General features: G+C 42.3%; 1 protein-coding gene across 1 annotated transcript; it reads right to left on the bottom strand.

The window, feature by feature from the left end:
* Positions 1-8,789: 8,789 nt before the first annotated feature.
* LOC309477525 (uncharacterized protein) lies at positions 8,790-26,017 on the bottom strand (the record flags this gene model as incomplete). The annotated part of the gene is made up of 5 exons (XM_082140809.1): positions 25,115-26,017; positions 24,718-25,029; positions 24,088-24,634; positions 21,818-21,930; positions 8,790-9,172 (listed from the first exon to the last, which is right to left on the bottom strand). The coding sequence occupies exons 1-5, from the start codon at positions 25,194-25,196 to the stop codon at positions 8,790-8,792; spliced, it is 1,437 nt and encodes a 478-aa protein (XP_081996935.1). The 5' UTR covers positions 25,197-26,017.
* Between the last annotated feature and the right edge of the window lie 652 nt (positions 26,018-26,669).

Raw genomic sequence — 26,669 nt, 5'->3', positions numbered from 1 at the left:
CATCAATCTGAAAAACAGTTGTCTGTACAACATGTACACATGGTACTTGTGCAGCACTTCGCTGTAATATGTGCCTAACACAAAGTGCACTTTGAACTGTTCAAAGGCACCCAGACAATTATGTACACAGCAAATGTGTTAAATCCACACTCATATTGTGGAAATTAACACTTTTTCTGTGTTTATATAGGTCCACACTAAATCGAGTTAGACTTACAATTTAAGTAGTGTTACTTTTTTTTTTTTTTTTTTACACTTGATAGAGTTTTTAAAAAGCACTGTTAGTGTTCACCATTAAAGGGATAGTTCACTTTGAAATACATTTTTGGTATGTTTTAGCTTACCTCAAGGGCATCCAAGATGTAAGTGTCTTTTTTTCCGCAGTAGTTTCAATTTTGATATTTTTAGGTCAAACCGTTCTTGTCTGTCAGTCATATAATGCAGGTCTATGGTCATTATCTCAAAGAGCATGCACAGAGTCCAAATTAAAACAATTCCCCGTCGTCCAAATTAAACAATTCCCCATCGTAAGTACACATTGATGGCCTAAGACACGAAACGAGCGGTTTGTGTGAGAAAACGAACAGTATTTATATCGTTTTTACCGCTTATACACAGCCATGTCCGAGTGATCTGATCTGACGTGTACGCAGACTGGTGCATAGATATATACACTAGATGTCGCCTTGTCTACGGCAGTTCATTGGAACGAATGTCTTTAAGGCGACATCTAGTGTATACATCTATGAACCAGTCTGCGTACACGTCAGATCAGATCACTCGGACATGGCTGTGTATAAGCGGTAAAAACGATATAAATACTGTTCGTTTTCTCACACAAACCGCTCGTTTCGTGTCTTAGGCCATCAATGTGTACTTACGATGGGGAATTGTTTAATTTGGAAGACGGGGAATTGTTTTAATTTGGACTCTGTGCATGCTCTTTGAGATAATGACCATAGACCTGCATTATATGACTGACAGACAAGAACGGTTTGACCTAAAAATATCAAAATTGAAACTACTGTGGAAAAAAAGACACCTACATCTTGGATGCCCTTGAGGTAAGCTAAAACATACCAAAAATGTATTTCAAAGTGAACTATCCCTTTAACACCAGTAGTTTTTTTTTTCCCTTCACAAGCTCCATTTACACCGAGTTAGTTATGAAACTACACTAGGTGTGTCAATAACTTAACACCAAGGGAGTTATTTTCAACACTATTATAGTGTCCAACTTCTGTGAAAAGTTTGTCAACAATAAAATACACATTGCTGTCAATAAAAAGTATTTTCCCAATCGTATTGAAAACAGAAATTTGGTCCTCAACAATACAATCAGGTCTAGTCTATATTATGTCCCATCTGTTTTGACCCAGTTCATGGAATGCATCCGTGTCTGTGTGGGATTCTGTAGCATTCCTGCCAACTTTTCACCATTGTCATCATTCCAACAGAATGTTTTCATTGGTCCACACTCAACTTGACTCAAATGGTGTGGTTTCCCAAAGATAGCCAAATGACATCTGATGACTTTTTGCCACAGAGATTTGGTGATATTTTTGAAATTCCGAATAGTGTATTCTTAAAAACATTATGCTTAGCCTCGAACGTCATGCTCCACATGTGCACTAATGGTCAAATTTTCCGAATACAGGCTGGATATTGCACCATAAAATAGTATTTGGGCAGCAAGTTTTTGTGTGGATACAACTCTTTAAATAATTCATGGTGCTCAGTTATTAAATACTTAAGGAGGACAGTCATGCCTTTAGAAATACAAGGGGAAAACACCAGGTTTAGAATTTGAAGTAAGAGCAGGAGCAAATGCCAATTTTATCACCTAAGGGTACAATATCACCAAACAGTAATGAAATGTTTTTGATAAGACAGAGTGCCTGGATAGAGTTGAGCCCTATGCCATTTCCACTGTGCTCTAGATTCACCTTTGTTGGATGATTTTTTCATATAATCATATGAATATATTCTGGAGAGCAATTCACTCTGTGAAACAAATTGTGACAGATACTCAAACAGTAGTTCAATTTCAAATTACACAACTCTTTCCAGGAGGTCATGCATCACATCTAAAGAGTAGTTGTGGGATACATGAAAATACTGCAGACTATTGAGTGTTGAGTTTCTTTTGAGGCCATGTGTTTACTTGAGTCGAGGGTCAGATTCCAACTCACTGGCAGTGCTGTTCAAAAATTGCACGATCACGCAAAATAACCCTAAAATCATCCTCATTATAAACAAACTGGACATCAGCTTTTTCAGTCAAACATAGACGACAGGAGTAGTGGCCACTAAATGGTTCTGTGAACCCAAGGATTGAGTGTATCCCCAAGTTGTCTCCAATTACTTGACATTGTGCTATAAACTCTACTTGTGGATATGGGTAGTTAAATACCATCTGTCTCTAGAATCCTTTATGTCACGAATCAATGGTTCCAAGATGGGGTCAAATCCATATTTTTTCACATCTTGCACATGAAATCTATCAAATGGATATTCATCAGTCTTGAATAAAATTCTGGTGGTAGATCTCTCAGCACAAAATAAAGAGCACCAGCCTTTTGTACCCCACGTTTAGGGCCAAGAGGGCTTGAGGTTTCAAATTCATCGTAGTATACCTGAATTTGTAAAGCACTGGGATGTTTTGAGAATAATGGATGATTTTGGAATTGTAAAGGATACATCATGCAGATGCACTGGGACACATCCTCAGTGATGTAATGCATGATGCATTACATCATGCATTACATGCATTACTACGCTAAGACTAATATTAGCGTAGACGCCATTCCTCACCTGTGGTAAATTGTTTGACAGTTTGATTAGTCAACTTGCGTTCTCTCAATAACTCATCAAGTTGCTCTTGGACTTCTGATGCAGAAGTTGGACTGTCAAGGTTCAAAGAAGCGAGTTACTCCTGTGGAGAATTTGACCCACAGATCGGGCTCCTTTAAGGATCGCGTTTCTGTCCTGAAAGCGTAGCAATTTACTACATCATGCATTACTACGCTAAGACTAATATTAGCGTAGACGCCATTCCTCACCTGTGGTAAATTGTTTGACAGTTTGATTAGTCAACTTGCGTTCTCTCAATAACTCATCAAGTTGCTCTTGGACTTCTGATGCAGAAGTTGGACTGTCAAGGTTCAAAGAAGCGAGTTACTCCTGTGGAGAATTTGACCCACAGATCGGGCTCCTTTAAGGATCGCGTTTCTGTCCTGAAAGCGTAGCAATTTGAAGATCAATGTTCGCGGGCCCTTTCTGTTGCTGTCCCCGGCATAAATGCGATGTGCCCTTTCTATCTCTATCGGTCTATCTTTAAGAGAGGGAATCCACAGGGATAATTGAGTCTGCATGAAGCCCACAGCGTCGCTGCCCTCGTCCCCTTCTTTAAGACCAACGAGGCGAATATTGCATTGACGACTCTTGTCTTCCAGCCTCGCCATCTTATCTTGAAGCATATCTACGGCCGACTTAACTGCAGCCGAATCTTGCTTAACTTTCCGAACTGCCGTCTGAATGTTATCAAAGTTATTGCTAATCATTCTCATCTCCTTCTCCAGGGAACCAATTCTTTCTGCGATCGGTTGAAATTCCTCCTTAAATATTTCTCGCACGACACCAAGCTGTAGTTTCAGCTCGTCGGCCACCATGACACGCATTGCGTCGTTATCAGGATCCTTCAGCCGTTTTTTCTCCGGAGAAGCTGGTAAAAGTTGACGTTTAGCCATCACCACTGGTAACAAACCTATATGCTGCGATAGTGCCGAAGTTTAAACTTAAACGAATGATTAATCGACGCCGAGTTGGGGAGCTCAAGACTCAAGCAGCCATCTCTGTCAGAGGGTCACGTGATCTCGATTCAGTGACTTTTTAGCCAAAAATTATTGTAAGTGAATCAGGTATCAATTATGGATATAAACAAACAAGTAAAACACAAATGAATGTCAAATGCATTCACATTTTATTTTAATAGGTAGGACTGAACAATTATGACAAAAATGATAATTGTTGATTATTCCCTTGAAATTGTAATTGGGATTATTAATTACGATTATCACAACATTGAATGATGTTTTGAATAGTTTGGCTATGGGACCCACATTTCCCCATGGTCATCAAGCCGCGACCCACCTTTTTAGGAATTATATAAGCCTATTATAATACATTTGTTTACACAAAAATTGTTGACACACAAGTTCTGTCCCCCTTTACTTAACAAATTTTTTTTTAAGAATATGACAAATACTGATAAACAGTAGGCACTGCGAGGTTAAGCTATTAAATAGCAGTCCCAAACTAGTTTTTGTTAATACAATCTTGGTATGAACCACCACAGTCATATAAAAATATACAAAATAACCAGTAAGTGGCATTTTGTTATGGAAACAAACAACAATTAGGCTACCATGGTGATACACAATACTTAGAAGCACTGGTAAAGAAACATGGAAACTGCTCCTGATAAATAGCAACACACATGGCGTACCAATAACGTAAATAATTGATATTTATTTCTTAACTTACTAATTTACGACGTTGCATGCTCGTATGACTTTAGTGAAGTGATACAACGCGCTCCGCCGCATTTGCGCGTGCAGTTGAAGAGTGCGCGCTCCTGCAGTATAGCGGCTGAGAGGACAGGAAAGTCCGTTTTTCTGAGGTGAGAGACTGCGCTGCTTGACTGTTGTCGCGCTGCTGCTGGCGCGTCACGCATGGCGACGACGACACAGATAGGCAGACTGAATCAAGTCACGTTTAACGCCTTTATCATTAAATGTGCAAAGAAAAAACATCCATATAAAGTCTAACGTGCTTAAATCCAATGCGCTATTTCCTAGTATCGATACAATCGTTTCATTACCTTTTAAAATGATATTAGATCGATATATGTCGTCCGGAAGGCCAACTTGCCGAGCACAGATCGATCCAGTTGGATCGTAGGAATATAAATCGATACATCGATGTAGTTGATGAATCGTTACACCCCTAGTCTATAGGTATGTGCGTTTGAATATATGTGCGCAGGCGTGTAGTCCTTCCCTACAAATCAACCCTCAACATACTACTTGTCTGGCCTTAAAATTAATAATACAGAATTTGTATCGCTTCCACGTAGCCACGCGAACCGGAATTATCCCGACAACGCTTTATCTATAGATAGATAAAGGGAGGGAGGCCTTCACAGGGAAGAGCCTAGTTGACATTTCAGGACTGCGCTGTCGTCGCGTCCAGGCGCAGGTCCTTCATCAGATCTGGATACAGCCTGGATCCGGCAGACTGCTGTAAACCTCGGGATAAACAGAGAGACTAATATTAGCGTAGACGCCATTCTTCTTATGATGTAACGAGTACATCAGGATTTATGGGAAGTGTTCCTGGTTCCGGCTGACCTAATCTATGCAGCCTAAGATTGAATTCTATAATGTGTTATGTGTATGCTAGGTCAAAGAGATGTGTTTCAGTCTAGCTTTGAACTGACAGAGTGTGTCTGCTTCCCGGACAATGTTAGGAAGACTGTTCCAAAGTTTGGTGCGAAATAGGAAAAGGATCTACCGCCAGCAGTTGATTTTGATATTCTAGGTATTATCAACTGGCCGGAATTTTGAGATCGCAATAGACGTGAAGGACTGTAATGCGCTAAGAGTTTGCTCAAGTACTGCGGAGCTAAACCATTTAGTGCTTTGTAAGTAATCAGCAATATTTTAAAGTTTATACAATGTTTAACAGGGAGCCAGTGCAGTGTTGACAGAACTGGGCTAATATGGTCATACTTCCTGGTTCTGGTAAGAACTCTAGCTGCTGCGTTTTGGACCAGCTGTAATTTGTACACACCAAAGAGCACACCTAGGTTCCTAACCGACGACGAAGACTTGACAGAGCAACCATCAAGTGTTAGACAGTATTCTAGATTATTACGTGAGGAAGAGAGACTAGTTGACACTTCAGGACTGCATTGTCGTTGTGTCCAGGTGCAGGTCCTTTATCAGATCTGGATAGGGCTTGGATCCGGGGACTGTGGTAAACCTGGGGATAAATCAAAGACTAATATTAGCGTAGACCAGTGGTGTAGTCTAGTTTTTTGTAGTGAGTATACTGTAATTTCCCGTTCTCGTGAAGTGACTTTCATAGCAGCTCTGTGATGAAGTGCACATATGTAGCCTACATCATGTCTCAATACAGTGAAACGCTGAAAACACCACGAGCGTGAGTCACGCGTGCTTCAGTGTGTGTGTGTGTGTGTGTGTGTGTGTGTGTGTGTGTAGTGGAGCACACATTGAGCGCTCATTCCCAGAGACGCGTAGAACAATTGCAGTCTCTTTTAACTTTAATATTCACAGACACTATAGTCCATATCGAGATTTGATTCATTGTACAGCCTTACTTTTGATTTAATCATTCAAAAATAGCCAAATTGGAACAGCTGTAGTTTGTTTATTAAGCGTGCAGGGCAACCACCCATAATAGCATTACAATAATCTAGCCTTGATGTCATGAACGCATTAACTAATTATTCCGCATTTGTCATTGAGAGCATATGACGTAATTTAGATATATTTTTAAGATGGAAAAATGCGGTTTTACAGATACTAGAAACGTGACTTTCAAATGAAAGATTGGTAACCCAAACCCAAAAAATGCAGTTTTTCCTAAATAACTACCTGAACCGTGGCACCGAGGATGAAGACATTTTTATGGTATGTTGGTCTTAAGGGCCCACATCAACCTAGGCCATAATCGATTGTCAAAGTTTTTTTTTTTTTTTTTTTTGTCATCTACTGAATTTTTCGTCAACGATACCAGGGACACCGAAACACCGGGGAACATGAAATTTGGTGGGCATGTAGCCCCACTAGACTTTTACGGAAAAATTTCGTTTGGTCCCCGGGAGCCACTCCCCCCCCGTGCTGGGCCCCCCCAAACCCAAAAAATGCAGTTTTTCCTAAATAACTACCTGAACCGTGGCACCGAGGATGAAGACATTTTTATGGTATGTTGGTCTTAAGGGCCCACATCAACCTAGCCCATAATCACTCATTTGTGATTTGCGCCCCTCCCATAAAAAATGAAAATGCAATATTATTCTGCTTTAATCGCCCCTATCTTCAGTTGAGATGTTCAGAACTGCACCATATTTCATGTGTATGATTAACTTGACATCCTCTGGGGGTATGCTAAGTTTCGTAGAATTTCATCCATGGGGGGGTATAAAATAAATTCATTTATGTGCACATTTAGTGACTGTACACTCATCGGCCTGTAGATGGTGGTGTTGAGCGAAGGGTTGCTGGTTTAGGATGATACTGTCACACACACACATGCGGGAATACAAACAAACGCAAGCATGCACACACACTGACATCCACACGCACAGACACACACCCATACACACACATACAAATCCACATGCACAGACACACAAACACACACGCACACACACATGTACGCACGCATACATACACGCACAGACACACACACACACAGACACACACATACACAAACACACACACATACACACACACACAGACAGACATGCACATACTACTACTTTTTTTAGGTATATACATAAACACGCAATACAACCAAATTGCTCCACGTCATTTATTTTTGTGGAAAGCCAGTGCAGGCCTGAGCGGCGGTCATATTTTGTACCGCCATGCGGTACATCTAGTTTTCTTGACAAATGAGGCGTAGTTGAGCCTGTTGAAATTGTGCCTGGCATGAGATACGACATTAGGAGAAAAAAACAAAACAAAACAGATGTTATGACCAGGTCCCAGTGAAAGATACATGTGTATGTCCCAATTTTTGAAACATTACAATGTATGTGTCGAAATGTAGATGTTTGTACAAAGCTGACAGAATTTACAGGAAGGCACAAATCACATTTTGAGGACTCTGTGATGGAAGTTAATTCCAAAATCATCCATTATTCTCAAAACATCCCAGTGCTTTACAAATTGCTTCACAGAGCAAAGTCTGGCCTCCTCACTACTGCCACTGATTGGCAACTGGAAGTGGATATTGGAAAACAGCTAAAGATCCCAACCAGAATAATATCCACAAGGCTTCGTCCAGACATGATTATATTCTCAGATTCTACCAAGCAGTTGATCTTGTTGGAGCTCACTGTGCCTTGGGAAGAGCGCATGGACGAGGCCAATGAGAGAAAGCGCGCCAAGTTACACACACCCATACACACACATACAAATCCACATGCACAGACACACAAACACACACGCACACACACATGTACGCACGCATACATACACGCACAGACACACACACACACAGACACACACATACACACACACATACACACACACACAGACAGACATGCACATACTACTACTTTTTTTAGGTATATACATAAACACGCAATACAACCAAATTGCTCCACGTCATTTATTTTTGTGGAAAGCCAGTGCAGGCCTGAGCGGCGGTCATATTTTGTACCGCCATGCGGTACATCTAGTTTTCTTGACAAATGAGGCGTAGTTGAGCCTGTTGAAATTGTGCCTGGCATGAGATACGACATTAGGAGAAAAAAACAAAACAAAACAGATGTTATGACCAGGTCCCAGTGAAAGATACATGTGTATGTCCCAATTTTTGAAACATTACAATGTATGTGTCGAAATGTAGATGTTTGTACAAAGCTGACAGAATTTACAGGAAGGCACAAATCACATTTTGAGGACTTCTGTGATGGAAGTTAATTCCAAAATCATCCATTATTCTCAAAACATCCCAGTGCTTTACAAATTGCTTCACAGAGCAAAGTCTGGCCTCCTCACTACTGCCACTGATTGGCAACTGGAAGTGGATATTGGAAAACAGCTAAAGATCCCAACCAGAATAATATCCACAAGGCTTCGTCCAGACATGATTATATTCTCAGATTCTACCAAGTAGTTGATCTTGTTGGAGCTCACTGTGCCTTGGGATGAGCGCATGGACGAGGCCAATGAGAGAAAGCGCGCCAAGTACCAGGAGCTAGTTGAAGAGTGTAGAAGGCAGGGCTGGCAAACCCGTTGTGAGCCTCTGGAGGTGGGCTGCAGAGGATTTGCAGGGCGATCACTCTGCAATGTGTTTAAAACCCTAGGCATCACAGGGGAAGCTAAAAGAAAGGCGATCAGATCCGCAACTGAAGCTGCAGAGAAAGCCACATGTTGGCTGTGGATTAAGAGGGCAGAACCGTGGGCAATTGCTGCTGGGACACAGGCCGGGGTCTGATCAACTCCGGTCGGGTCGCCTGGGCGAGGGTTTCTGAAGTTGAAAGACCCGAAACACCCAATGACCCCAGGTTACATCACTGAGGATGTGTCCCAGTGCATCTGCATGATGTATCCTTTACATTTACATCTGGCGCAGCCAGTGACTCCCAGGAATAGACTGGGTGGCAACCAAGGATAGTTTGGTGACTACTGGAAAGACAGTTGGCAGCCGGGAAGAAGGCACCCGGGACAGGAAGGGCCAGCTACCCAACCTGAATCTTCTGTGAGGGAGAAACCCAAAATTGCTACGGAAAAACCTTCTGAGATATACCCCCAGGGGAGCCCGAGAGGGGGGGAGAATGAGAACCCCAATAGGACGGATTTAATGTTATCGACCCAGGCAAATGAAATTTCGACAATGCAAGCAAGATGCATCTGCGGAAAGGTATGTGTAGCGGTTGTCCCTCTGCGTTGTGTAATTTTTTTTTTATAATAAAGGACTGTCCACACAAACTAGTTTTTGATGCGGGTGATTTAATTGTAGTGCCTGTATTAGTAAACAAAACACACACAGGCACAATCAGCGTTGCTCGTTCTTCCACTAACACCATCGCCGGAAAGAGCGAGGGCACCATTCATAACATTTACATACACACATTTACATTATATATAACAATATTATAATATCATATATAGTATAATAATATAATAGTATAAACAATAATATAAAGTGAAATTCGTATGCATTTTTGTACATTTATACCAGAAATACAGTGTTTAAGACATCAATTAACATACCTGTATTAGTAAACAAAACACACACAGGCACAATCAGCGTTGCTTGTTCTGCAATGCCTGTTAACCACAAAAATGTACGTTAAATGTACCAGGTAGTTAATCATTAAAACACATATACTTTCACTTTTTAATATAAGATTCGTTATCTTCATAATACATCTCATTATAACCATATACATACATCTCTTTATATATATATCATCTATCTTTATATCTCTCACACGCGACACATGTCTCGCACACGATACACACTCGGCGCCGCCATTTTGTATAGTTCGCTGTTCACCCGATAATTAAACTCATAAACTTAATTTAACACACTGATAACTCGAACGAACAGTTTGACATAACATCAGCTTGAATACTTTCACATATTTTATCGTTTAAACATGAAGTGAACACTTATGAAACATACTGAAACATGAAATGTACAGAGCTCGTGAGATCGTACCTCTCTCCACTAACACCATCGCCGGAAAGAGGACGAACCTAGATTGCACCGCAATTTTCTTCTCTCACCTACGTATGACGTCAGCCGACGTGCATACTGTGATTATTACTTTTAATATGAGCTCACAATAGTCTTTCAAAATAAAATACCCCATAACAAACAATAATAACGAATAAAATTAAATACTATAAACAAATAAAATGAATAATCTGGTGTAACAATATATCCCTGCTACATCCACCCCCACTGTTTTACACCAGATTATGAATCACGTACAAAAACTTTGCAAGTTAACAATGTCACATGTTCTGAGATCACATTAGATCCGATCAGCTCTCAACTATCTCTTCTGAGATTAAGGTAACCCAGGGGTAGCTAATCCCTAAATTACCTATAGAAAACTATGCCTTTTACATAGTTCAATACATGACATCCAGAATTGTACCCATGAATGTACATCATACAAGGTATATGGCCAAGAAAAAAAAAAAAAGAGAAAAAAAAAAAAAAGTCTTCAAACAGTGTAACATCACTTAGTTTTCGTTCAACACTTTAAATCTCATGAATTGCGTGTACTCTCTGTGTAGACATTGACTGTATTAGCCTGTTTACTGGTCTAATGAGCCTTCCAAATCTTGACCTTAGGCCTTCTTGACCATTTGATTCTCTTTCAATCCTCTGATCTTGCACACTTGACACGGGAGTTTCTGTAACAGCTGGATTATTAGGCTCATCGACTTTGGAAGCACACTCATCACTCAAAACTGCTGATACAGAAGAATCATCAGACACCATTGAACATACTGACAGAACTGAACTGGGTAAGTTGTCGGAATTTCTCTCACACACAGATTTTCTGTCCATCTTAGTGTCACATTCTGCAACCACGTCATCAGTTGCATCACTCTGATCAACGTTGAAACACTCAACAGACTCCTTTCTCGTCACATTCGAGGCATCAGTAAGATCGGCCACCCAACGAGATGTACGATCTTCACTCTGAGTTTGATTGTCTACTTCACAAGAAGCACAGACAGTGGAATTCTCAACACTGTCACCACTATCACTGCCTTCATTCCAAGCAGGCACTGGCAGGAAGTCAACAGCAACAGACTTTGCCTCATGCAGCAAAACATTGTATGGTGTTCTAGTCAGTCTATGCAGAATTTTCGAAGTCGCAAATGGGTGTCTGCTTAACGCGTCCGCCACTACATTTTTCGGTCCTGGGATGTATTGAATGTCAAAATCATACGGTGACAACTTCGCTACCCACCGCTGTTCACATGCATCCAGCTTGGGTTTTGTGAGGATGTACTTAAGTGGGTTATTATCAGTCCACACAGTAAACCTGTGTCCCCGGAGCCAATGACTGAACTTATCACTAATAGCCCACTTCATCGCCAAAAACTCAAGTCTGTGTGCTGGGTACTTTGATTGTGCATGATTTAAAGATTTAGACGCAAACGCAATGGGCCTAGCCACAGCACTCCCCTCCTGAACCTGCGACAAAACGGCACCAAGCCCACTAGTAGAGGCATCCACAGACAACAGAAACGGCTTCGAAAAATCTGGGTGAGCAAGCAAAACTTGACTCACCAAGACAGTCTTCAAATTTTCCAGGCTTTGCCTGCAATCGTCAGTCCAATCAGATGAAGAGAGGGCTCGGCTTCTTTTCAGTCGCTTCATTTCTCTCCCCATCCTAGGTCTTTTCTGTCCCGTCAAAAGCTGAAACAATGGTTTAGCCACTGAAGAGCAATTCTCTATGAAATGCTGGTAGTACACTACCATGCCTAAAAAGGACCTGATTTTACTCGCTGATGGTGTTACGCCGTCATTCTCCATCAAGTCTTCCTCAGATATATTCACAATAGCTTCAATTTTTGCTGGATCACTGGCGACCCCTTCTTCAGACACGATATGACCCAAAAATTTTACTGACCTTCTCAAAAAACGACATTTTGAAGGAGACAGTTTCAAATTGTGGTCTTTCAGACGCCGAAACACCATCTCGAGCCTTTCCAAACTCTCCTTTTCAGTCTTTCCGAAAACTAATAAATCGTCCAAATAACACAAAAGACTCAAGAAATTCTGGTCCCCAAACACAGTCAACATCATTCTCATAAATGTTGCTGGACTGTTACACAATCCTTGGGGTAACCGATTATACTCGTGGAGCCCCAAAGGTGAACAGAACGCAGTGAATTTCTTATCGTCTTCGTGTAAGGGAATGTTGTAGTACCCGGAAGTCAGGTCCATGGTACTAAAGTATGCGTTCCCCCCCAAAGCCGCCAGCACATCAGCTTGATGTGGAAGAGGGTGAGCATCCTTCACAGTGCGTGCGTTTAACCATCGGAAATCAGTGCATATCCTTAACTCACCATTTTTCTTCCACACCAAGACCAATGGAGACGCAAACTCACTGCTCGACTTTCTTATGATTTCTTTTTCTTCCATTTCATCTAAAGTCTCTTTCAACTTCAAGTAATGTGCGGGAGATAGACGACGATACGGAAGACGAAAGGGCTTGTCGTCTGTAACTCTGATACGATGACAAAACCCCTTCGCTTCGCCACAGTCCAAACTGTGCCTGGAAAACACACTTTCATATTTCTCAATGAGGTCAATGAGCTTGTTCTGCCAAAAGGAAGATACTTCACAGTCCCTGACATTCAGATCGCTCAGCCCCAGGTCACACAACCTACGGTCACCTACTGAGCTTGCTGCAGATGAAGAGCCACTCGTCATCACACTACCACTTGACCTATCAAAATGTACTTCACCTGAATTTTGGCTAACCATCACATCTGTGCTTTGAGCGAGATCCTCCAAAGCAACACAAGGATACACGTCGGCCACCTTCGCGTTTCTCCTCAGCACAATTTCTGCACTGGTCGGATTGATCATCTTTACAGGAAGCCAGCCATCACCCCACAAAGGTGACACAACCCTCCCAACCAACACATTCCGATGCACACAACGCGAAGTACTTGGTTCAACGACCACTGTGCTCCCTGCTGACAGTACTGACCCTGGAGGCAAACGACCCCAGACAAGGTGTTCACTCATAGGCTGCAGTGTCACGGATGACCTCAGTCTCAGCGTACCCACCCTGTCAGGAATTGAATCACCCCTCCATCTCTCTATACATGAAAGCATTCGCAAAAAGTGGCTATTCTCAGATGGTACAGCTGCGTCAGGTCTATTCACCACTCTCCAAAATTGGTCTGTACGTTTCATCTGACTTATTAGAGGTTTCAGAACATTAGTTCCGAGGATGATTGGGTCCTTTTGACCACTCACAATTAGAACAGGGACACTGAAACTAACCCCGTAGACTTCAAGCTTCAGATTACATACACCATCAGGACTAGTTTGTTTTCCACCGCAACCTACCAAGACAATATCTGAAGAACTCAGGATATCTTGGTCCAGCACCCCAGCACTTCTGAGCTGCGGAACTACATCAGCGCTCAGAGTAGTCGCCATGGAGCCACTGTCCAACATCCCCTGAAGTTCAACTTTGTCCTGTAATAACACACTAGCATAAAACAAACTGCTACTCTGATCAACTTGCATGCTATTCTGAAAAATTACGGTTTTCGTTTTGCCAATACTCTCACAGAAGAAAGAATAAACAAATCCCCGCCCCGTATGAGACTCTGTGTTTCTTTGAACGCTGTGTGGGAACGCTGTGTGCATCTGGCTGCCGCTCCACGCTTCGTCGTCTATTGTTTACGTTTGCTGTGCCCGCTTCTTGGACAGTTGGTGTTCCCCTTTCTGCATCCTTCTACAAACTGGACTTAATTTTTTCTACTTGGCTGAGCGTATTTTTGTTGTTGTTACCGTTGGGAACTCTCTGCTGTCAGCCTGCTACGAGCCCTCTCACCCTTCTCTTCTTACCAGTTGTTCGATTAGCTTGCTGTCAGGTTGGGTAGCTTTCCTCTCCGTAAGAATTTATAGATGTTGTGATGGTTGTGGTCCTGGCTAACGTGACATTGCTGATAGCCGATTTTCTCATGGCGATTACAACCACATCAAAGGCTTTAGCACTCGTGCTGTCTCTGGTTTCCCTTATTTTTACTGGGTTACCTTCCAACATGGATTTTGGATACCTGTCACCCGAACTCAGGGCGCTTAATCGGCACCCACGCCTCGACTCTGAAACGTACGAGCACTGCCGCTCGCTCGGGATCACCCGGCGCCCGCGCTACGTGCACCGTTCAGTCCGAAGGATCATTAACTGTCAGCAATCAACACCAACTGTGATCCCGTGCATCTGGTCAAATAACAGAACTCTGGTCAAACCGAAACGCCTACTAAGCGACTGTCGTCCACCGCGATCGCTTGTCTGCGTAAAAATGTCAAATTTCAATGTCAATTTAGCTGATAATTCAGATATGCTGCAAAACCACCTTGCTCTGCTGAACTGTCGCTCTATCTCGGACAAAGGCCCCTATCTAAATGAACTTATTACTGACAAAAACCTGGATATGATATTCCTAACTGAGACCTGGCAAACACCGAATGATTTCATGCATCTTAATCTGCTAACACCATATGGATACCAGCACCTGTCTAAGCCGCGTTTATCTACTAAAGGGGGTGGCCTTGCGGTCATCTATCGCAACTCCATAACGCTTGCTCAACTGGACTTCCACACTACTACGACTTTTGAATACATGGTTTTGAAAATTTCCTCGAACAGTCCCCTAACAATCATCCTGATTTATAGACCACCCAAACAGCAAAACGATTTTTTCTCTGAACTAAGTGAACTACTAACGTTAGCCTGTGATTCATCAACCAAGGTCATCTTGCTTGGTGACTTTAACATTCACATTGATACTCCCTGTTCAAATAGGACTCAATTAATGAATGTTCTGAACTGCTTTGAACTTTATCAGAATGTTAACTTCCCAACTCATACCCACGGCCACACACTTGACTTAGTTTGTACATCTGGCTTGAATGACATCTCCATCAATGGTCTGGTTACTCCTATCTCTGATCACAAGCTTATTACCCTTGATTTTACATTAACTTGTCCAACTAAATGTACTGACAATATTAACATATCTTATCGTAAGATCAATGCTATTAATGCTAGTATGTTTGCTGCATCTATTACATCTTCTGCTATTTCTGATGTTTTTGATTTCACCTGTCCATCCAAAATATTTGATTTGTACCATTCTGCCATTGCTGACGTTTTAGATGAGCATGCTCCAATTAGGACTAGGTCTGTTCCCTTGTCCCACTCTTCGCCGTGGTTTAATGCTGAGTTACGTGCTATGAAAGCAAGAGACCGACAGCTGGAACGTCTTTATCGGAAAACCAATCTAACTGTACACTTTCAAGCATTTTCGGACCATATCAAGCTTTACAAAACCGCCTTAAATACAGCTCACTCTTCATATATCGCTAAAATCATCAATAACGCAAACAACAGGTCTAAAACACTATTTAGCATTGTAAATAAGCTTGTGCAGGCACCCGCGCACAATGCCTGTTTACAAGAATCTGACGACTTGTGCTGTTCTTTTCTGCAACACTTTCAGGGAAAGCTGGATGCTTTACGTGGGACTTTTAGTGATGAACCGACCACTTCTAGTTGTGAGCAAGCTCAGATACAAACACTTAATAACTTTATGTTGACCAACCCCATCTTGATTAGTGAAATTATACAGAAATCCAATTCTTCTTCTTGCCGGCTGGATCCTGCACCTACAACCCTTCTGAAACACTGTACCTCTGTCATTTCTGCACCTATCTCACATCTTGTAAACATGTCTCTTCTCTCTGCCTCTGTTCCAGTCTCACTAAAGACGGCCGCAGTTACACCTATTCTTAAAAAAACAAATCTGGACCCAATTGACTACGCTAACTATCGCCCAATCTCCAATCTACCGTATGTCTCAAAAATCATGGAAAAGGTTGTTGCCACTCAATTGCAGTCATATCTATCTCTCAACAACAGTTTTGATTTATTTCAGTCTGGTTTTCGCCAAAACCACAGTACTGAAACTGCATTAGCAAGGGTTATCAATGACCTCTTACTCTTTGGTGACTCTGGAAACCTTTCCTTACTTTTACTACTCGACCTCAGCTCAGCTTTCGATACTGTCTGCCATAAAGTCCTACTCATGCGCCTCTCAGAGATTGGTATCTCAGGAGCCGCGTTATCCTGGTTTTCCTCCTATCTGACAGATAGGAAATACTACATCACTATGCACAATTACAAATCTCCCACTGTCACTCTCAAACAAGGTGTTCCACAGGGATCAGTTCTTGGCCCATTACTATTTATTATTTACATTCTGCCTCTTGGACAAATCATTCGCCGCCACGGTTTTCAATACCACTGCTACGCCGACGATATCCAGATATATACTGCTTGCCGACCAGATTCTATTCACCAGACCACATCACTATCATCATGTATTAATGAATTAAAGACCTGGCTCAACTCCAATTTTCTCAGTCTGAATCTGACTAAAACAGAAATATTAATCACTGGCCCCCCATCTCTAACAAAAAATTTAAGTAACATTCCCAGACTTGACCTTGAAGCTACATCAATAATTCCATCTACCACTGTCAAAAATTTGGGTATCATTCTTGACCCTGCACTGACGTTCGACTCTTACATTAGTGAACTTTGTAAAGCGTCCTTTTTTCATTTGCGCCGTATTGCCAAACTCCGTCCCTATGTCAGCCCAAAAGACGCTGAAGCACTAGTACACGCTCACATCTCGCCTCGACTACTGTAATGTTCTTTTTTCTGGACTACCAGCACACTCTATCTCACGTTTGCAATATATTCAAAACTCTGCCGCAAGACTACTAACTTACACTAAAAAAACTGCCCATATCACTCCAATTCTGTTTAAACTGCACTGGTTACCCGTGTCATCCCGGATCACTTATAAAATTCTTCTGCTTACCTTTAAGTCACTCAATGGTCTTGCTCCAGCCTATCTCTCTGACTTACTTTCTCCTTATATTCCCCCTCGAACTCTCCGATCTTCTGGCTGTGAACTCCTCTGTGAGCGGAGATTTCGTCTGTCGTCTATGGGTGGCAGGTCTTTCTCTGTTATAGCCCCTAAGCTATGGAACTCTCTTCCGTTGGCTCTCAGGACAACAACCACGTTGCATGAATTTAAGCATAAACTCAAAACCCATTTGTTTAATCAGTATTATCAGTCATGAAAATGTTTATTTGACATAACACAGTCACAATGTTAACCTAGGTACCAATAATCTATTGCATCTTTACTCCAACTGCCCACCATGCTGTCTGTGATTAATGTTTGTTGCCTCTGTTTTATGTTTGTATTGCAAATGTAATGCGATTTGCAACTGCAATCGCCCATTACTTGGACTGGGCAAATGTCCATTGTCCGTTTATTTGTAAATTGCTTGTTATTTACTGTCATTGTGAAGCGTCCTTGAGCTTGGGAAAGGCGCTATATAAATTAAACTTATTATTATTAAACTTATTATTAAACGGACTCAATATCAGTCTCACCAGAGGAATTACTACACAGCCCCACCTCGTCCTCTGCCCGAAGGGAGCTGTCTAGTTTCCCTGTGGTGTGACTTCAGTTTGCCGACCGGAGCCCACCCTGGACGTTGTTCGGTCACAGTAGTAACTCACGTGTCCAGCTGCAAAACACTTGAAACACAAGTTATACATTTTACAATGAGCAGTCGTGCTGTGCTCACTGCTCCGACACACTCTGCATTCTCGACTTCTATTCCCTGTTTGTTTAGGCCAGGGGCCCCGTGTAGACTGAGCGTTGCACACTAACGCTTTTTCTAGCAAGGTTAAGACTTTGTCCAGCGCATTCTCGTCATTCACGCCTGCACCCTGTTCAGACTTAGATGGTGGGGGAGTCACGTTAACTTCTGGTTCAGAGACAACTGTGGTAAATTGTTTGACAGTTTGATTAGTCAACTTGCGTTCTCTCAATAACTCATCAAGTTGCTCTTGGACTTCTGATGCAGTCCATGACTGTACAGGTTTACTCTTGAAAACAAAAGCTAACTCTCTGTCAGGACAGTTGCGGATAAACATAACTGCTAACTCTTTGCTTCTGTTATGCAGAGTTCTGCCTTCCAATCTCAAGTTCTGCTCAGCAACATCTGCTGCCTTGTTTAATCTTATCCAATAATCCCACGCACCCTCTTTAGGATATGGTCTCACAGAATAGAAGTCAGCCAACGGGATACCTGAACTGCTCTGGTCCCCGAAGTGCTGCTTCAAAACAGAAAAGAGAGAGTCAACAGTAGGAGTTGTCGTACCATTGCGCAGCCACACTTTCATTACATCTCTGGCCCGCCCCATTACTCTGTTCATTATTTCATCAACCATGTCAGAATTGGTCACATCTAGTTTGTTCAAATATACCCTCATCATGTCTTCCCATTCCATGATTGAGTATCTATCTGAACCATCCCCTCTAAAGTGTGGTGGTGCTGCCACCTCAGTTTTCAGGATCAAACTCATTTTTGATGCATCAATGACAGTAGTATTTGAATGATCAGTCACATGACCACTGTCACCTTCTTGAGACTTCTTGGTGAATGGATAATTCGGAAGATCAGTTTTCATCATACTTTCTCTGATTGACTGTCCAATCTCACTTCCAATTTGTTTTATGAGGTTACTCATTTGACCTGACATTTCTGACTCCAGAGGAGCGTACTCAAAATTACTGGCTCTTGGTAATGGGCTACCACACATTTCACTACTGTCGTAAGTAGAACCGGCAACTGTTCTACCCCGGCCTGTACTGCAAAACTCAGGGTCCCCAAACACCCTTATGTCATCAGGCGTGTTTATCAGATTGCCCCGCCCTCTACCGACCGAAAATGTGTTGTCCCACCCCAAATTACCTTGTTTAGCAGCCATTCCCTTCAGATGTCATATAATTGGCGTTTAAGCTTATGGTTCGGCTGGACTTACCCTGGGCAAATAAATTTTGCACTATGTAAATAGAGCTGAGATTGCGGTGGTGGCAGTATTGCGTGAAAATACGTTGAAGTTCCAAGTTAGCGCTAGCTTGCTCCATTAAATCATCCACCACGAGCAGGTTTGTCTTGGTGACAGGCAATAAATCATCATCATTCAGAGTCTGTGGTATTCCTTGCACAAATTTTATGTCATACAATTGAAGTAAATCATCGTACAAAGTCTGCCAACAATCATACAACCAAACAATGTTTTCAATTTTCTTGGAAATGATATTCAAACCTTTTTCCAACAAAAGTTTTACAAAATAAGACTTTCCAGAGTTGGACGGCCCACTCACGACACAACTGAAAGGGTGTTGAAGTCTGAAATCAAAATCGGAAACATCCTGAGAGCCTCTGTGCATCATCTGATCAGTAGCCATAAGGAAGTGTACTGAAGTCGCGTAAAAGTCTACGTTTATTGTACACTACCTTAAACCTTTTAACGACTGATTTGTTGTGCAATGTGAAAGTCTTCTTATTCCTGACAATGTCTTCCGTCTGAGTCAGGATGTATTTGGATCTATCATGCGACGTCACATAGCTGTCAACCAGACCAATCAGGGATTCGAGACAGATAGCTCGGGAATTTTTAGCATTCAGGGTTATCCCCTTAGTTTTCATGCACGATTTACCTTTGGCTGTTTCAAAAGCATACGATTTGGGGCCGCTCGACGAAAATTGAGTTATATAATCCCCATCGTCCAATTCGCTAGTCAGCTCCCCTAAATGATCACCCAGAGGCGGCTCCCAGTCCCCCTCCCTAGACACAAATACGACGCTGTCTGTGTCAGAGTATAGCAGTCGGTCGCCGAGCTTGTCCATCAATTCGTACAATTCCAGTCGGGCGTGCGCGGTGGTAAAGGCACCTACAAAAACATTCACGTCGCGCGCCTTGCAAACATCCTCTTTGGGGGGTTTATGCTGGACGAGAGCCACGTCTTCTGAGACGAATGAGAAATACGTCAACGTGTCGGTATTGCTGAAAACGATCCTGGTGAAATCTTCGGGGTCGCTCACCAGAGTCGTTTGAGGCAAGTTCTGCCTTAAAGAGAAGCGTCCCCACAAACTATTCAGAATTAATTTCGTGATTGCCCTCTGGGCGGCGTTGTACTTGATCTTTTAGGGGTTGAGTTGAATCCCCTCTTTTTCAAAATACTCGCGAATGTAAGTCTCTTTCTCCGCATCCGTGACGACATTGGACGGGTAGCCGGACGCTTGTTGTTTCAAACGCAAAAAAGGTTTTTACGTATTCGGCGAACAACGTGTCTGACCGCTGTGGAAAATGCCAAACCTCGTCTATCTTGGCTACCACATAACCCTTCTCGATGGCTTTTAAAAGCTCGATACTGACCCAACACCCCGAGAGCGATCTTTCTTCGTTCGTGTGGGTACAGCTCGTGGTCTGGTTTTGGTCGTGAGCGCAGGTTCTACATAACGGAAACATGAGTTTTCCTTGGCATCTGTAAGGGAGAACCGGGTGCAGTAATTTGCGGGGTGGGTACACGGTCGCTTTGATAAGCCCGTGATAATTTTCAATCGGTTCAAAATCTGTGAAAATGATTTGGGGGTGTTCGATCGGGTAGCTTTTCCTCGCCTGACAATACGGGTACAGATACCTTTTTTTCTCATCACCGGTCACTTTGTGATATAGTTTATAGGCGTTCGTTCGCCCGCCGTAGAGGGCATGTCGTGGGTTCAGTCTCTCTGGGGCAGAATAATCGGCCATAAATTCTATCACAGAGGGAATAGGTCTTTTTCATGCGGTTCCATTCGCATTCCCAAAGAACCTCGATTTGCAAACCGTACGCGTTCCGCAGAATTTCAACCTTATCGTCAAACTGGTTCCTGAGAACCCCGTAGGGTACTCCGGACAGGGGGTGCGTCTGATGGGGTGCAAAGCGACAGCAATGACCATGGAAGATGCACCCCGCGTATTCTAATCCTCACCTGACACCGTCCTGCTCGTAGTAGCCGTCTAAAAACTTGCCGATCGATACTTCGCCGTGGTTTACGGCGTGGTGAACGTCCACGTTTCTAGTCTTTTTTACATACTCGAGCCATTCGATCGAACCGCTTGAGTAGGACTTATTTTGATGGACGTACGCTTTGTTATGCGTGAGGGCGAGCGTGTTTCTGGCGAGATAATGTGTTTTGAAGACCCCCATTGCGCAGCTGGCGATCATCGTGAACCCAAAAGGGTCAAGTTCGGTGCAGTGTACGAATGACTCTCTGTATTTCATGCACCCTTCACGTAATAAGACGACATCGTTAACGCCGTACGGGTACAGTTCTTTCTTGAAGTCAAAGAACTTACCCTCAACCGTGCGGTACCACGCATCAAACTTTTCTCGGCCTTTATCAGACATGTTATCGTAGTTGTAGAACTTTTTGTCGGGGTATGGTCCGAAATAGTTCTCATTTTCCACCCTGTTGAAAAGATGGGGAAAGTAGCCTTTTTCAGTCGTCGTTAAGTCTAACGCCGCAGGCATTTTGGCAAAAGCGAATGGGAAAAATGAGTAACTGTCGATATATCGCTGGGCAAACGTTTCATCGTACATAAACATTAATTTGCACCCTTGCATTATGACCTCAAGCTCGATCCCGGCTTTGCAAACATACTCCAGGATGAGAAAGGAGTCAAATCTGGAGGCGTAATGAGCTATGAAGCAGTAGTCTTTGTATCGGGGTTGTCTGAAGCGGTTGATTAGCTTAGCGATGCAGTTGGCACCATGAGCAGTAAATTTCTCCCCTTTGAATGTGATGGCGCAGACAAAATTAGCCACGTGCCGACCGTTTTCGTAACGCGTTTCAAAATCGTAGAAGATGTATTTCTCACAGGGTTCCTTAGGTGCTAGGGGTTGTATGAAGCATTCTTGATCCCCATCGTCCGTCAGACGCTCGCGACAATGCACGCATTTGTCCGGGGGGCACATGTGTTTGGTTTTCTTGGCGCCCGGTTTAACGTCGTAACGTCTGTTACATAGTTTGCAAAATGTTATAATATCACAGGCTGGGTATTCCTGACCGGGAGGCGAGTTTTTTTTATGCATTTCGTAGCAATAACTCGATTTACAGAAACGCAAACAATCCGGACAATGTATGGTTCTTACAGGGAGCGTGTAACAATCGGCGTCGAAACAGATGTTGCAGGCGTGCTTACATCGGTGGTTTCTGCGGTTGGTGAAAGATTTGTAGCAAAATGGACACACGTATGGCGAACCCATGAATGCTGTCAAATTCAGTATCATGTAGTAATGATCGTTGTGGAGATACAGGAAAATCGTTTTTGGATGGGGTTCGTCAGAATTTTTGTACGTTTCTAAGACCATGGCGTTAGATCTGTGAAATACAACAATTTTAATGTCTAGCGCACGTTCAAAAGAGGCTATGTCGCCGAGACCGATTTTGTCTTGGATGGAGAAGCCAACGTTGTTTTGGATGATGGTAGCCAGTTTTTCTAACTCGTTCTCGGGTAATTGGGGTCTAAGAAAACGCACGAGACAGATGGAGAAGCACAAATTATTTGAAATATTTGTGGGGCAAAATAAACTCGTCTTTTTTCTTTTAATTACCTGATCGATGGCCAGGTCTGTGAGTTTACGACGCTGACCGCCACCTCCTTGTCTGTTCATGGCTACTGAAGCATCAATTTCAACGGCCTTGTCGGATAGTAACCGATTGTTGCTCTGTAAAATTTTTCAATTTGATCGAAAAGCGAATCCACGTCGTAATTATTACCGTGAGTTAAAACTTCGCTGACTGGTGCTTGGAGACTGGAAGCCGTCAATGTAATATTGATTACGGGGGCATTGTGGTCGAATTCTCTAGCAAAGGAAACAATCCCACTGAGCATGTCATGTATGCAAGTGTGATAAGAGGCCAAATCTGTAGAGTTAATCTCTCTCAGATTCATAGTCCTTCTCAGCGTCACACTATTGAAACGAGGTCGTGGTAAAACATGATATCTGTTTACGTCGCCACCCTGGCGAATCAATCTATCAATGGCCGTACGGCTTAATCGAGTCTGTGTAGTAGGGTCGACATTACCTGATGTCGATGGTTGTGAAGTATCATTACCGGGAGGGTGCTCTGGTGGTGGTTGGTTGTTTAAAACACAGCCGAATTGCACAACAGGATCGTTGTCTACGCTTAGCACATGATCGTACAAATTCATATTTGGATTTACAGCTAATTCAAAAAGATCCAAATTAGTGGAGGATTGTGAAGATTCTAAATTAAACAAATACTCTTCTAAAGAATCCGGAAGCATACTTAGCATTTCAATCTCGTCCGGCGACAGTTCTGCGTCAAAGCTTTTAGCAGCGTCCATTTTAGATTTCAGACCAAAACATGAAATATAAAAAGCATACGTGAAATAGTACAAAATCAGAGTATATGTAAAAAGCATACATGAAATAGTACAAAATCAGAGTATATGTAAAAAGCAAAAAACATGAAATAGTACAAAATCAGAGTATATGTAAAAAGTATAAAAAAGCATACATGAAATAGTACAATATAAAATCAGAGTGTATAAAAATCGTTACATGATTTAATGGAACACATCTATTTTACTCATCTGACTGTTCGACGAGAATAAGAAGAAGATGATGGATCAAAAGTACCAGTTCACGATGGTATTCGGTGAACATGCCTTCGTTTCTATTGATACGTCGAAATATTTCATCGGCCAGATTTTGAATAAATCGATCTTGCGCATCCACTCTGCTATGTACCTCCAGCTGAGAGCTGCGAAGATCACCGCTCAATGCGGCTAATCTACTACGTGTTTCGATCTGTGCGTCGCGAACCTGAACGTGCAGTGTCTCTAAACGGTTTTGTGTTTCGCTGTGTGCACGAACCTCCCCGTGCAGTGTCTCTAAATGGTTTTGTGTTTCGCTGTGTGCATCGCGAAACTGTTGTCTCAATGATTCTATTGAATCAATAAGCGCATACATCAGAGGAGTAGCACCGTCATCATTAACTGTCTGAGACCCTGCTGCTGGTGCTACTTCTTCATCCTCAATGACCGATACCTCGTCGTCGCACTCACTCGCCCAAGAACCACACTCCCATGTTTCCAGTTGATCGCTATCCCAAGCCGTCACATCATCATGCTTTCCGGCTGAGCCTGTTGTGTAGAAAATAACAAAAAATCTTAATGGTCTGGTTCAATTTGGATTTTTAAACTTACGATAATGTAGTTAGTCTTACCGTAAAACACAGTCGTGTCAGGACTGGGCTGCTGACTGCTTGCCCCACTGGTAGATGGATCGGGTGACTGGTTGACAGGCGGGGTACCAGGGGAAATGGCAGGCGGGGTGGCAGGTGGAGTGTTAGGTAGAATAGCCGGAGGGGTGGCAGGAGGTGTGACTGGAGGGCTGATAGGACTGGGGGGTGGGACGGTAGGTGGAGTACCGGGTGAGCTGGAACCAACGGTCTTTCTGACCTTTCTCAAAGGTTCACCACTTGGTCCAGCACTCTCACCGTCATCTTCATCTTGCGTAAGATCTACCACGGCTGATACTGCAAATTAAAAATTTAGTTAAAATAATTTAAATAAAAATAAGTTCATTTAATTTATAAAACAATATTAAAAATAAGTTCTCACATGCATCATTAATGGATTGGAAAGCGACCAATTCAATATTCGGATATTCGTGCCTGGGAAAATATAAAACCTGTTTATGCATGAAAGACAATTTGGTGAGTAGACATGTGCCGGTATTCGGTAATGCGATAAATCGCGGTAATGAATATGCACGATATTGTTATCGCGGGCACTTCAAAATACCGTGAAAAATAATAGATCCGAAATTAGATTTTTATTATAGCTTATTTTCCATCAGCCGCTTAAACAAACACTGCGTATATGCTGCGCGAAACACGTGCGCACTCTGATGTAAACAATCGCCATGTGTATAAGCATGCGGCCGGTGCGCACTTCTAGTCTAATGTAAACAGTCCTCACATAGAGAAGCAGCATGGTGGAAGGAGGAACGCCGCCGCCTACAGTCTATGGCCGCCGCCGATCTATTCGGATCCATCCCGCTTCTAAAAGCAGAGCTGCCAACTCGACGCATTCAGCGCGAGACTCTTCACACGCGACACATCAGTTTTCTCACGCAGAGAAAAATCGCGGAGCAAAGAGGACACGAAGACCGTCAAACAAGACAGAGCAGGTTACTTTTGATATGAAACAGGAGAACAATTGTGTCACAGAACGTTACATTTAAACCATTTAATGACCAGCAGCATGTTAGATGACTAAAACAAATAGATAAAGAGGAGTATTTTGCTGAATATGTGCACTGCACTTTTTTACATATTTATTATATTTTTACTTGTCTTTTGGCCTACATAATTGTTATTATAATGAAAACCACATTATATTTGATTTAATTAGTTATTTGTAACCTTTAATAATACCAGCTGATAGGGCTCTATATGGTTTCATAGCATTATGTGAGATATTTTTTTTCATGAGAAAAAAATACCATGTGGGCTATCTACTGTAGCCTTCCTAATATTTATCCAAAATTAGTCAATACTGAATCAAGATTGAAATCAAATCCCAAGTATTGAATTAAAATCGTTAAATTTGTGTTAAGCAATACAAACAGTAGCCTACCAGTCATTGTACCATGTAATCATTGTAACATGTTGTCACTAAACTTAATAAAATTCAGTTTAGTTACCAAATGTTTTGACAATCACAATTACACCTTGTGATGCAAGTTTTATTTTATTTTTTAATTAATTAATTAAAAGCAATTAATCGCAGCATGAAAATGTGATACCGGCACATGCCTATTGGTGAGTTGATTTTATAAACATCAACCGTGAATAACAAAACACATACATATATACACATACACACACACACACACACACACACACACACACACACACACACACACACACACACACACACACACACACACAGCATGTAATGTAACCTGGATCTCCACCCTTCAGCCTTGAGAGGGCGACTGGCGCTTGAATCTAAAATGCTTGTTCTTTTAGCAAAATTTAATGACACACCCACAGACACACACACACACACACACACACACACACACACACACACACACACACACACACACACACACACACACACACACACACACAGACACACACACACACAAACACACACACACAGCATG

The sequence above is a fragment of the Leuciscus leuciscus genome, assembly GCF_965113295.1.
Source record: "Leuciscus leuciscus genome assembly, chromosome: 16".
Lineage (NCBI taxonomy): Eukaryota > Metazoa > Chordata > Actinopteri > Cypriniformes > Leuciscidae > Leuciscus > Leuciscus leuciscus.
The sequence above is the reverse complement of the archived record's forward strand: the minus strand, read 5'-3'. Positions and strand labels throughout refer to the sequence as shown.